Source organism: Lynx canadensis, chromosome B3 (assembly GCF_007474595.2).
Source record: "Lynx canadensis isolate LIC74 chromosome B3, mLynCan4.pri.v2, whole genome shotgun sequence".
Taxonomy (NCBI): Eukaryota; Metazoa; Chordata; class Mammalia; order Carnivora; family Felidae; genus Lynx; species Lynx canadensis.
The window spans coordinates 71,979,650-71,994,365 of NC_044308.2; the positions used below are offsets into that span (position 1 = coordinate 71,979,650).

The 14,716-nt window shown below is 39.1% G+C and overlaps 1 protein-coding gene across 1 annotated transcript in view; it reads left to right on the plus strand.

Annotated features, from left to right (window-relative positions):
• The window catches only part of RPGRIP1 (RPGR interacting protein 1), a 50,254-nt gene that overhangs the window by 16,853 nt on the left and 18,685 nt on the right, over nucleotides 1–14,716 (plus strand). Inside the window, 1 exon segment of the mRNA XM_032593675.1 lies at nucleotides 6,946–7,043. Within this exon segment, the coding sequence (XP_032449566.1) occupies nucleotides 6,946–7,043 (98 nt within the window).

A 14,716-nucleotide genomic window follows, 5' to 3' on the forward strand; every position in this document is an offset into this window, starting at 1 on the left:
AGGTTAGATTTTTTTTTTTAATTTTTAATGTTTATTTATTTTTGAGACAGAGAGAGACAGAGCATGAACAGGGGAGGGTCAGAGAGAGAGGGAGACACAGAATCTGAAGCAGGCTCCAGGCTCTGAGCAGTCAGCACAGAGCCCGACGTGGGGCTCGAACTCACGGACTGCGAGATCATGACCTGAGCCGAAGTCGGACGCCCAACCGACTGAGCCACCCAGGCGCCCCGAGGTTAGATTTTTTTGATGCAAGTCCCCAAAGGTCTTCCCCATCAAAGATGTTTGTCTCCACATGCCCTCAGCAGCTAGAAGACACAGACCTTTTATTGGAGCTTGGAGGTACTGACTGGGACAACTGTCAGGTACCTGTATGAACTGGCTGCAAAGGAAACAGAAACAGAAATGTGGTGGTTTGACAAGTCAGAACAGGATCCTCCCCCTTCTCCATCTACAGTTTCAGACAAGTGCAGATGATCCAGCACATGGCAGGAGACAAGCTCATATGGAACAAGGTGGCATGGCTCTTCATCAAGTCACAAGCCCACAGCACTTGATTTTTATTCTCAAAGTATTTCGGTAAATATGCCTTCTTGTCCAGGTATAAGAATCCCTCCATTTCTATGAAGAGCGATTGATCAGCCAAGAGTCTGCACTCTCTCAAGGTGCCGGGTCATGTGGTGATGAGTAAAGTGGCCTTGGGTAACATTGTTCTCTTCAGCAAACTACCCAAGAAGATAGGCACTGGCTTCCACTTCTTCCAGTTGCCCTATGTCATGTATAAGTGCCCCTGAGGAGACTCTCAGTCACTGAAGTCATTGATGATTAACAGGATTTTCTGCTCTTGGGCTACAGTCCTGGAATGACCTCCTGCAATCCAGGCTAGTCCTTGGAGACCAGTTCTAAAAAAGTGTACAACCTATTGTGGTTGAGTTCTTTGTAGTTGAGATAGAAGGCAGAATTGAATCTTTGTGAGGTTGACCTGTGTCCATTCCAGCATCAACTCCTTTGCCAGTGTGGATTTCCCATTGTCCACAGGACTGTGCCATGTGTAGAAATGGTCCTGCAAGCATTTTAGGATTATAGAAAATGGGATCAGTGTCTCATATCTCTGGGACAATATGGATGTTTTCACCAGCTCCAGGTCAAAAGTTGCTTTTAAGCCACTAAGTTTTTGGTGTTTTGTGACAGCAGCCATAGAAAATTAATGAAAGCAATAGCAAATATTTGGTAATTAACCAACATACTTCTAAGTAACCCTTGCATCAAAGAAGAGCTGCTAAGGAAAATTAGGAAATTTATTGAACTGAATGAAAATGAAAATACAACATATCACAATTGATGGGATGCAGCTAGAGCAGTTCTTACAAGGAAATTTTAGCTTTAAATGCTTATGATTAGGGAAAAAAAGATCTGAAGTCAATACCCTAAGCTTTTACTTTAATAAGCTAGAAAAGAAAAGAAAAAGGAAGCTAGAAAAAGAAAATAATATTAAACCCAAAGAAAATAATAATGAAGAGCAGAGTAGAAATCAATGAAATAGAAACAGAAAAAGAATAGAGAAAATCAATGAAGCCAACTTTGAATAGATCAGCAAACTTGATAAGCCTTTATCTAGACTGACTGTAGTAAACATCCAACAGAAACTTAGTAATTTGAACAGAAGTTTAATATAAAGAGTTATTAACTATAACAGGAGATTGAACTAGGGATGGTGGTGAGGATTGACTAGTAAGAAGTAAACAGAACTCTAAAAATTACAGGTATTTCAGATTTAAAGAATATCCACTAATCCCTAGAACTGAAATAAAGTCCCCAAAGAAGAAATAGGTCTGGTAGACAACCCTTTCAGGCTGAAATCCAGACCTCACTGGAGGGAGTGAAGTCATGTTTTATTGAATAGAACAGAATTTGGCTGTGGCTGCACATCAAACCTCAGAGAATCTGTGAAGTTGACTTCTGGAACATTGCAGGTAAACCATTCACAGAGAGATGCCAAGCCAGTGGCATTTCACCTACTTGGGGGTGGGGTGGGGTACCAAGAAAACTGCCCACAGGGAGGTGCCATATACTACAGGCCACTGGAAACTACTAGAATTGGGTGTTGCAGAAGCCATGTGCTACTAGAAATGTGTTCTACAGGAAACGATGTGAGCTGCTGGAGCCAGGCATTAAGTTGCATGAGCCTTGTCTGCAGAGTCCTTATCTTCTGCAGGAGTCTGCCTAAAACCAGGGAGAGAAACCTTTTCCTCCTTCAGTGATCCTCTGTGCTCACTTAAACTTAACATGGTGCCATCTGGCAAAGAAGAAATATTTACAGGGTGCAACTCCATCATTGCAGAGCAGGCAGTTATATTGAGTTGAAAGACAATTAATTGATAACTGGCCTGCTGATTAAGGGGGAAAAAAAGCAAAGACACGAGTTAGAAAAATCAGGAATGAATGTAAGATCACTACAAACTCTATAATTAAAAGGACCATAAAAGAATATTATGAACAACTTTATACAACTTAGATGGAAAAGACAAATTCTTAGAAAGATACAAATAAGCAGAACTGACTCAAGAAGAAATAGAAGATCAGAATTGACCTTTAAAAAGTACAGAAGGAAATTAGTAATTTAAAATCTTACCAAATAAAAAGTCCAGTTCTGGGGCACCTCGGTGGCTCAGTCGGTTAAGTGTCTGACTCTTGATTTTGACTCAGGTCATGACCTCACAATTCGTGGGATCAAGCCCTGCTGTCAGTACAGACCCTACTTGGAATTCTCTCTCTCCCGCTCTCTCTGCCCTTCCCCTGCTTGCATGTACTCTCTTTCTCTCAAGTAAATAATAAATATTAAAAGTACTTTTTAAAAGAAGTCCAGTTCTAGATACCCTCACTGATGAATTCTATTAATATTTAAGGAAGAAAAAATGCTGATCCTTCAGAATCTCTTTCTGAAGTAGATCCAGAGAAACTTTCTAACTGATTTGATTATAAAGTAGCATTATCCAGATACCAAGCAAGCCAAAGACATTAAAAGAAAGGCAACTATAGACCAATATTGAACATGAACACAGATGTAATATCCTAAATGCAATATTAGCAAACCAATCCAGCAAAGTATAAAAATATTAAAAGGGTTGTGCTCAACATGTTCAACTGAGATTTATTCCTAGAATGCAAGTTTAGTTTAATAGCAGAAAATTGATTTATTTAACACACTGTATTAGTGGAATAAAAGCTTTATGATCATCTCAATAGATAGGGGAAAAAAAGCATTTTACAAAATCCAACTCCTATTCTCAATAAGAACTCTCACCAAACTAGGTAGAAGGAAATTATTTCAAAGTAACAAGGGATAATAAAACCTGTAACTAACATCTTACTTTGTGGTAAAAGACTGAATGCTTTTCCCTGAAGATTGAGAAAAAAGAAAGGATTTCTGCTTTTATCACTCTGCTTGAACATTATAGTGGAGATTTTAATCATTGCAATAAGGCAAGAAAAAGAAATTGAAGTCATAACAATTGGAAATAGAGAAGTAGTGCTACCTTTATTGGCAATTGACATCTTTGACCTCCTTTTTAGAAAATCATAAGAAATCTACAAAAAAAATTTTAAAAACTAAAAGCAAGTGAACAACATTATAGGTTATAAATCAGTATACCAAAATCAATTGTATTGCCATATAGTATCCATGAACACTCTAAAATAAAATCAAGCAAACAATTCCATTCACAGTATCGTCCAAAAGAATAAAATATTTAGGAATAGATTTTAAAAAGAAATGCAGACCTGTATACTGGAAAACTACAAAAGCTCCTGAGAGGAATTAAAGAAGTTTAAAATAAATGAAGAAATGTATCATTGTTATGGATTGGACCACTCATAATTGTTAAGATGGAAGTTCTCCCCAAAATTATACATGATGCAAAGAATTTAGAAAAACCAAACAATTTTGAAAGAACAAAGTTGAAATTTTTGTACTACCTGATTTCAAACTTCCCTAAGGTAAAGGTAGAGTATTTCAGACAGTGTGGTATTAGCATAATGATAGACTTACAGATCAGTGGGACAGAATTGTGAATCCAGAAATAAACTTTCATTTTATGGTGAATTGATTTTTCCGACAAAGGTCCCAAGACAATTCAATGGGGAATATCTAATCTTTCCATCAAATGCTGCTAGGGACAATTAGATATCCACATAGAGGAGGGAAAAAAACCTTAGACAACTACCTCACACCACCCATAAAAATTAACCAAATACGTTATAATCTAAATATTAGAACCAAAACTATAGAATTTCTAAAAGAAAACATAGATAAACGATTTGACCTTATTAGACAAAGATTCTTTAGCTATGACATCAGAAGCATGGTCCATAAAACTAAAAAAATGATAAATTGGACTTAGGCAAAATAAAAAATGCATGGTCTTCAAAGGACACCGTTAAGAAAATGAAAAGGTCAGCTATAGATTAGGAGAAAATATTTGCAAATCACATTTTTTTCCTTTTTTAAATTTAATTTTAGTTGCAAATCACATTTCTGATAAGGACTGGCATCCATAATCTGTAAGGAATCCTTACAACTGAGACAACTCAATTTAAAATGGTCAATAATTTGACTAGGCCTTCACTAAAGAACATATATGAATGGCAGTTAGCATACAAAAAGATGCTCAACAGCATTAGTCATTAGGAAAAAGCAAAATAATATCACAATGATACCAGTACACTCCAGCTAGAATTGATACATTCTAGAGGTTGACTGTAGCAAGTGTTAGTGAAGATGTGGAAAAAATTGGAACGTTATGCATCACTGTTGGGAATAGAAACAGTACAACTACTAGAAAAATATTTGGCTATTTCCTAAAAAATAAAACATACAGTTACAATCCAGCAATTCTCTTCTTAAGGGTCTGTCCAAGAGAATTGGAAGCATTTGACCATCCAAAGACTTGTACACAAATACTCAGAGCAGCGTTATTCATCATTCAGAATAAGGAAAGATGTCTTAAATAAAAAACAAAATGTAGTAGTCATGAAGAAAATATTGATAAGGTTGACTACTTTAAAAGTAAGAATTTCTGTGTAGCAAAAGATTAAATGGGCAAGAGTGGAAATGATATTTGTAAAACATGCGACCATCAAAAGGCTCAAATTCAAAAAAAATGCAGAACCCCTACAAATCAATTAGAAAAAGACAGCTCGCAGCTTTTTCTGCCCACTGGTCCTGTCCCTGTGCTTTAATAAAAATCACCTTTCTGCACCAAAGACGTCTTCAAGATATCTTTCTTGGCCGTCAGCTCTGAACCCTGTCATTTCAAAACCTCATCAACATTAGTAGAATTTTCTTGGGGTGCCTGAGTGGCTCAATAAGTTAAGTGTCAGACTCTTTGATTTTGGCTCAGGTTGTGATCTCACAGTTCTTGAGATCCAATCCTGCATTGAGCTCTGCTCTGAGTGTGGAGCCTGCTTAAGATATTCTCTCTCTCTCTCTCTTTCTCTCTCCCTTCCTCTCTCTCTCTCCCCCCTTCCCCTCCCCCTCCTCTGACCCTCTCCCTCTGGCCCTCTCCCCAACTTGTGCTCTCTCTCTCCTCTCTCTCTCTCAAATAAACAGGGGCACCTGGGTGGCTCAGTCAATTAACATCCGACTTCAGCGATGTCATGATCTCACAGTTTGTGGGTTTGAGCCCCACATCAGGCTCTCTGCTATCAGTACAGAGCCTACTTCAGTCCTCCTCTCCCTCTGCCCCTCCCCCTCCCCCTTGCACTCTCTCTCTTCTTCTCAAAAAATAAATAAACATTAAAAAAAAAGAAAAAGACAGCCTAATAGAAAATTAGCAAAGATATGAAAGGCATCTTACAAAAGGGAATTTCAAATGTTCAGTAAAAAATATTATGACAAGGTCACATTACAAGAGAGCATGTGGGATGAGAGATATTGTCTGAGGCTATTTTTGGGAAATACAATCTGCCACCCCAATTGCATTGCTTTTTCTTGGCTTGGTCATTTTCTCCAGCCCCTACAAAAGGATCAGCTTTCTTTCTAGTTTCCTTCCTTCCATTCTCCTTTCTTTCCCTTTTTTTTCTTTTTCTTTTCTTTACCTTTTTTCTAGAAATGAACTCCGTTATTTGGCAAACTTCTGAATAAGTGAATCTTTGAAAAGGAGGGTTTGCTCTTGCACTGTTGGTGGGAATGCAAACTGAGTAGCCACTCTGGAAAACAGTGTGGAGGTTCCTCAAAAATTAAAAATAGACCTACCCTATGACCCAGCAATAGCACTGCTAGGAATTTACCCAAGGGATACAGGAGTACTGATGCATAGGGGCACTTGTACCCCAATGTTTATAGCAGCACTCTCAACAATAGCCAAATTGTGGAAAAAGCCTAAATGTCCATCAACTGATGAATAGATAAAGAAATTGTGGTTTACAGACACAATGGAGTACTACGTGGCAATGAGAAAGAATGAAATATGGCCCTTTGTAGCAACGTGATGGAACTGGAGAGTGTGATGCTAAGTGAAATAAGCCATACAGAGAAAGACAGATACCATATGTTTTCACTCTTATGTGGATCCTGAGAAACTTAACAGAAACCCATGGGGGAGGGGAAGGGAAAAAAAAAGAGGTTAGAGTGGGAGAGAGCCAAAGCATAAGATACTCTTAAAAACTGAGAACAAACTGAGGGTTGATGGGGGGTGGAAGGGAGGGGAGGGGAGGTGATGGGCATTGAAAAGGGCATCTTTTGGGATGAGCACTGGGTGTTGTATGGAAACCAATTTGACAATAAATTTCATATAATAAAAAAAGAAAAGGAGGGTTTGATTCTCAGTAAATGAAGCCAAAACCTAGGTACTCAGAACTAGTGGCCAGATAATGGATTGAAGATGAAGGTACTGGGTTTAGATAGGGTGCTTGGAAATAGTTCTGTAATTCTAGCCTTTTCTGTAACAGATAAAGAATCCTGTGAACAAGCTTCTGAAGTCAGTGAAGCACAGACTACAGATAGTGATGACATAGTGACACCAGTATCTCAGAAATGTCCTAAGGCGGTAAGTACTCTGGGGTAATCATCCTCGTGTGAGTGTGAGCTAAGCTTATAAACAATGACATTGTGCTTAATGGCCACATATGTGAAATTATTCCATTTTTAATGAACTTGATGGGAAAATCAAGTTGTTAAATTTGCATTGCGAAGGAGTGGAAGTTTCTTGAGACAGCCTCTGCTGAAAGGATCACTTTCTTGATTTGGTATAAATGGGGATTTTTTTTCAATACTTCTCTCCTTTGTCTGGATCCCCTGCCTGTCTCCTTCATTGTGCGCTGATTCATCTCCAGCCTGAGTAATGCCCATTTCCGAAGTCCACCTAAGGAGAGCAGATGTACTTTGGGAGGTGGAAGCTAGAAAAGAAGAAAGGGTTCTTTGTAGGAAAGCCCAGAGAGATTCCGTTTCTGAAGTTTTTGACCCAAGTTTTAACTTGTAGATGTAATTCTTTTTTTTTCAACGTTTATTTATTTTGAGAGAGAAACAGAGCATGAATGGGGGAGGGGCAGAGCGAGAAGGAGACACAGAATCTGAAGCAGTCTCCAGGCTCTGAGCTGTCAGCACAGAGCCCGGCATGGGGCTTGAACTCACAAACCATGAGGTCATGACCTGAGCTGAAGTTGGACGCTTAACCAACTGAGCCACCCAGGCACCCCTGTAACTGCAATTCTTTATTGAATATTTCAGCCTCAGATCACTTGTGGGACTAATTGGGGATATACACACACAAATATATGAGTAAATATTCATGGGTATATTCAACCATTATTGTATTAGAATCTTGTGTGGTTATAAATGAGGTAGGAAACAATCACTCTCTTGAGCCATTGGAATGCTCCCTGACACATGTGTGGTCACTTAATAAATATGTGTTGAATGAGTGACTGAATGAAAGATTGAAATCTGATTGAGGATTATGAACTTCATTAGAAACAATATAAGTATAGTGTGACCTAAAATCAAGTGGTTACATTATGTGATAGAAACTCCAAGGTTTGTGGGACACTTGGGTGGCCCAGTGGGCTAAGTGTCTGAATCTTGGTTTCGGCTCAGGTCATGATCTCATGGTTCGCTTGGGATTCTCTCTCTCCCTCTCTCTCTCTGCCCCACCCTGACTTGTGTGCACATGCTCTTTCTAAATAAATAAATAAACTTAAAAAAACCTCTAAGGTTTGTAAGAATTCAGAAAAGGGAAATCGCTGCTGCTTTTGTAGAGGTCGGAAAACTCTTCCTTGAGAGTCAGAACTTGTACCGATGGTTTGCAGGCAACTAAAAGATACTGGTGTGGAGAGAAACAACTCAAAATCAGTAGACTTAAACAGTTGAGAAAGAAAATTTTAAGTATTTTCTTCTGAAGCTGTATCTGCCATATCTTTGACCATCACACAATCATATCTTGAGAAATACTTGTAAGACAGATCAGACCAGGGAATGTTGCAACTGGACAGTGACTCTTTAGAGATCATAAAGGTGAAGAAGATGAATGTGTCCAGTACAGAGAGCTGGTTAGCAGAAGAGGTGATCTCCAAAGTTTCTAAATTAAGCCACCTCTCAGATCAACCTTAAAAACTGGTCAGCAAGTTTTTTGAACTACATGTCAGACATAGTACATTTAAAGTATTATTCAAGGGGCACATGGGTGGCTCAGTCGGTTAAGAATCTGACTCTTGGTTTCAACTCAGATCATTGTCTCATGGTTCGTGATTTCTAGCCCCGTGTCAGGCTCTGCGTTGACAGTGCAGAGCCTGCTCAGGATTCTCTCCACCCCCTCTCTCTTCCCCTCCCCACTTCTCTCTCTCTCAAAATAAATAAATAGACTTAAAAAAATAAAAAATGAAATATTATTCAAAATTAAAGCCTCCTAAATAAGATCTTATTAGAAAATCTTTGTGTACCCAAAAATGATTTGACAAGCTAAATATGAAAACTGAGCTTACTTAGCAAAAACTTAGTGTTATCATCAAGTTAAATTTATAACACAGGCACATATAGTTGACCTTTGAATGATGTGGGGGTTAAGGACTCAACCCTCTGTGCAGTTGAGAATCCACGTACAACTTTGACTGCCCCAAAACTTAACTACTAACAGCCTACTGTTGGCCAGAAGGCTTACCCATAACAAATAGTTGATCAACACATATTTTGTATGTCATATGTATTCTTATGATAAAGTAAGCTAGAGAAAAGAAAATGTCATTAAGGGGGGCACCTGTGTGGCTCAGTTGGTTAAGCATCTGACTCTAGGTTTTGGCTCAGGCCATGATCTTACTGTTGGTGGGATAAACCCCCGAGGCTGGCCAGTATGTAGCCTGCTTGGGATTCTCTCTACCACCACCCCCTTGTCTTTGCCTCTCGCCCACTTGCACTCTCTCTCTCTAAATAAATAAATAAACTTAAAAAAAATCATAAGGAAGGGGTACTTGGGTGGCTCAGTCTGTTAAGCATTCAGCTCATGTCATGATCTCATGGCTCATGAGTTCAGGCCATGCATGGGGCACTGTGCTGTCAGTGCAGAGCCTGCTTCAGATCCTCTGTGCCCCTCTCTCTCTGCCCCTCCCCCTGCCTGTGCAAGTGCTCTTGTGTGCTCTCTTTCTCTCAAAAACAAATCAACATTAAAAAAAAAAGAAAAAATCATAAGAGAAAGTAAGGTTATAGTACTGCACTGTATTTATTGAAAAACATCCACATATAAGAGGACCCACATCATTCAAACCTCTATTGTTTAAGGGTTGACTGTACAAAATCATTATTGTATTTCAGAATAGCTGGGCATAAAAGATCAAAGGGGTTGAATGACCAGAGATAATTTTGAGCTCTGTCACTTCTGTTTGGACTCAGCCAGGATAATGGAAGAAGTAAGAGAGTGTAGTGTTAAGAGCATGAAGATTTGATTCAGGCAAAAGTGGTCTAGATCCTGGCTCTGCTAACTTTGGAGGGGTTATTTAGCTTCTATTGGGCTTTCCTTATCTGGTAATATTAGGTATGCTTACCTTCTAGTGATGTGGCAAGATTTAAATAAGGTAATTTGTGATAAGGGCTTAATACAGTGCCCAAGACAAATTAAGTACTAAATGACAATGATGGTGATATTGATGATGGTAATAGTCTATCCTCTTTGAAATATGCTAGTTCTCAAGGTCATGCTTCTGTGATCTGGTAGTGCCCCCCCCCCCCCCCGCACAAAAAGAACTAGAAAGGGAGGGGATTGAAGCAGAGGGGTGTCATTTCCTTTCTGGCTCCCAGGTCAATTGAGTAGGTTGAACAATACAACTCAAGACCCTTCCAAGATGTCTTTCCCTTATACTGCTAAAAAGTGAAATGGTTACAATACTAAAGGATCTTTGCCTCTCCTTGAGTCCAGGATTATGACAGTTCCTGTGTTCATAGGAGGTATGTAGGGCTGTTTCCCACGAGGCCCTGTGTGTTAATCAACACAGGGTTCCTAAAGGCCCTCTATATTTACCTTCTCTCTAAGAATCCCCAGGAAATGATCACAGCCCAAACCACATTCCTGGTCCCAGGAATCAATCTTCCACTATGAGTAGACCATAGAAAACATTTCCATCTCCTTCTTAGTAGCTACTAACTAGAGGAGAACAGTTATTTCCATTTGCTCTATGGCCTTAGGTTATGGTCTTTTATTTGTCATAGTGTGTATCAAGAATCTCGAAGTTTATTCTCTTTTGTTATACTCTTTTTTTAAAAAATGTTTATTTATTTACTTTTGAGAGAGAGAGAGCACACTCACATGAGCAGGGGAGGGACAGAGAGAGAGGGAGGCAGAGAGTCCCAAGCAAGCTCTGTGCTGTCAGCGCAGAGCCCGACATGGGACTCAAACCCACAAACTGTGAGATCATGACCTGAGCTGAAACCAAGAGTTGGATGCTTAACTGAGTGAGTCACTGAGGCACCCCTTTTTTTGCTTTCTTATGAATGACATTAAACATTATGTATTTTTCTTTCTTTAAACTTATTTTGAGATAATTAAAGATTTGTAAACAGTTGCCAAAAAAGGTACAGGGAGGTGCCATGAATCATTCACACAGTTTTTTGCATTTTTTTCTTTTTTGTTACACAGTATTCAGAAATGTGCCATCAGTAACATTTTGGGAGTCCATCTATGTTGATATGTTCAGCTTTTTCTAGTTCTCTTCTCTTAACTGCTGATCAGTTTTAGTTAAGATAATACATGACCTTTTATTTAGACAGACCTCAGTGGGCAACACTGATAAACTTGATATTCATTAATTCACTAAAGCCGCACAACAGCCCTTTGGGTTGTTTCCTCCTTCAACAAATCATTATGGAGTACCTGTCGTAGTACTTGGCAGGCTGTATGGACACAAAAAGGTGAATAAGACAGACTTGGTCTCTTCCCTCTTGAATCTTACATTCTATTGAGGGAAAACATATATAAATCAGTGAGCAACTAAGTAAGATACTTGTTGATTCTAAATACTATGAAGAAAATAAGTTGAGTAATAGTAATGGGAGAGGTTGAGTTAGGCATGTGTAAGGAAAGACTTCTCTGAGAAGGGGACATTTAAATTTTTTTATGTTTATTTATTTATTTTGAGACAGGGAGGGAGGGAGGGGTAGGGGCAGACAGAGAGAAAGAGAGAGAGAATCCTAAGTAGCCTACTTGCTGTCAGTGCAGAGTTTGATGCCCGGCTCGATCTCACCATCTATGAGATCATGACGGGATCCGACATCAAGAGTTGGACTCTTAACCAACGGAGCCATCCACGTGCCTCTGAAGAGGGGACATTTAAACTGAAATTTGAAGATAGAGAAGGGAAGAGATGGAGGGAAATCATCTCAGGAAGAGGAACTGGCAAATGTAAAGACCCTGATGTAGAACAGTTTGGTTAATCTGAAGTGCTGGAAATCAAGAGGTTATATGTCAGTAAAACTGGGGGCAAAAAAAAAAAAAAAAAAGGAAGAGGAGGAGGAGGAGAAAGAAAAGGAAGGTATGAAAGAAAATTCCTCTAGCCATACTTTAAATTTTTTTTAATGTTTATTTTTTGAGAGAGAGAGAGAGTGTGTGTGTGTGTGGGTGGGGGAGGGGCAGAGAGAGAGAGGGAGACACAGAATCCGAAGCAGGCTCCAGGCTCCAAGCTGTCAGCACAGAGCCCAATGCGGGGCTCGAACCCACAAGCTGTGAGATCGTGACCCAAGCCGAAGTCAGACATTTAACTGACTGAGCCACCCAGGCACCCCCCTCTAGCCAAACTTTTAAATGAGCCTTGAAAGGAACAAATGTTTGATGACCATACCTTGTCACTTGAATTTTTGTACAACCAGGTAATTAAAAGAGGAAAAAGAAAGGAAAAAAACTAATGGCACAGCGAACGTCTCTGTTCACATGTATCTTTGTGTATTTGGCAGATGTTTTTGTGGGATAGATTCCTGGAAGTGAAACTGCTGGTTTTAAAAGGAATGTGCACTTGAACTTTAGATGGATATCACTAAATTATCAGCCCCCAAATTATACCACTGTCACCCTATGGTCACCTTTTCTCACAGTGTTACCAACACTTCTCCTCAGCTTTCTCAGTTCCTGACTTTAATGCAATGAGAGTGTTTGTAAGGGAAGGAATCAAAAGTAATTTTGAAAAATTAAGATCCAGGTAGTGTGATGAAGTAACAAAACAAATTAAGAGTATGCTAGATGCTGGGACTACAGGGGTTGGTGAGGCAGACGTGTGTGGTCCTAGAACTTAGGTAGCTTAAAGTCTGTGAGGTGCTATCCCCAGAATTGTAATGTGATACAAATGTAACTTAAAATTTTCTAGTGTCCATATGAAAAGTGTGAAAAGAAACAAGTAAAATTAATAATATATTTTAGGGACGCCTGGGTGGCTCACTTGGTTGATCGTCCGACTTTGGCTCCGGTCATGCTCTCACGGTTCATGAGTTCAAGCCCCACATCGGGTTCACTGCTCTCAGGGCAGAGCCTGCTTATCCTCTGTCCTTCTTGCTCTCTGCCCTTTCCCTGCTTGTGCACTCTCTCTCAAAAATAAATAAATAAATAAATAAATAAATAAATAAATAAATAAATAAAACACTTAAAATAATTTAATAAAAAAAGAATACATTTTCTTTAACCTAATATATCTAACGCATTATCATTTCAGGGCACCTAGGTGGCTCAGTCAGTTCAGCGTCCGACTTTGGCTCAGGTCACAATCTCAGGTTGTGAGTTCGAGCCCCATGTTGGGCTCTGTGCTGAAAGCTCAGAGCCTGGAGCTTGCTTCGGATTCTGTGTCTCCCTGCTCTCTCTGCCCCTCCCCTGCTCTGTCTCTCTCTCTCTCAAAAATAAACATACATTAAAAAAAATTAAAGCACTATCATTTCAATATGAAATTAATGCAAAACATTATTGAGACACCTTACAAAGTCTTCGAAATCCTGTGAATTTTACACTGACCACGCATCCCAATTCAGAGTAGCTATGTTTCAAGTGCTCAGTAGCCACCTGTGGCTAATGGCCATTGTGTCATAGAGCAGAATTGTGACACATATATTTTCCAAATGTAAGTTGACGTCCCCAGGCAATGAAATAAAAATAGAGGGTCCCAGCAAAAACAAACAAACAAAAAACTGAGAAAGAATAAAATACAAAATAATAGTTTGCATTGCACCTATTAAGGTTAAAAATTGTTTCAGGAGACTTTTATTTCAATGATTTTTTTTTTTTTTACACACACACATATGAATATGGATAGGCTGAGTTTTACAGTTTGAAAGCCACTGGTCTGGTGGTTGTTCATGTTTAACTATGAGGAAAAATGTTCATCCTGTTAGGCGTGGGAGGCTTTTTTTTGGTAAGATGTTGCTGGGGATTCGGGTACTTATATGGCTATGAACACCTATTTCTTTTTTTTTTTTTTCCCCAGATCTCAGTGTTTCCTAAAGTGTGTTCTTTGGAAAATTAAACCCAACCGTATCCAGGGAAAAACAAAAATCAATTGTGTAGTCAAATACGTTTGGAAAAAACTATCTTTGTATCATCCTCTAAAAGTGTCCAGAAACATCTTAGCATATTAAAGGCCATAGGTCAAGTTAAAGAATGCTGATAAGTTTGTTAATCTTGATTTTCCAAAATTTATTTTCTCACAGAACCATTCATTTATAAAATACCTATTCCTCAGACACATCTTTGAGAAGTTCTGCTTCATTATTTTTAAAGAAGTTTAACATTGATACAATTTTATTTTTTAAGTGTTTATTTTGAAAGAGAGGGAGAGAGTGTGGGTGGCCATTAGTGTGAGTACGAGGAGGGGAGGGGCAGAGAGAGAAGGAGAGAGAGAATCCCAAGCAGTCTCTATGCTGTCAGCATGGAGCCTGATTTTGGGCTCGATCCCATGAACTGTGAGATCACTACCTGAGCCGAAATCAAGAGTTGGGCATTTAACTAGCTGAGCCAACCAGATGCCCCAAGTTCTGCTTCATTTTTATTGAAACTGTAGGACATAGGGTTCTCAGCTTAACAATAATGTCAACAGTGGCATGGGAGAACTTTCTAGGGTAATGGTTCTGTATCTTGAATATGTTGATTACACACTTGTATATATGTATCAAAACTGTACACTTGGGGCATCTGGGTGACACAGTCAGTTAAGCATCTGATTCTAGATCTCGGCTTAGGTCATGATCTCAAAGTTTGTGAGTTCAGGC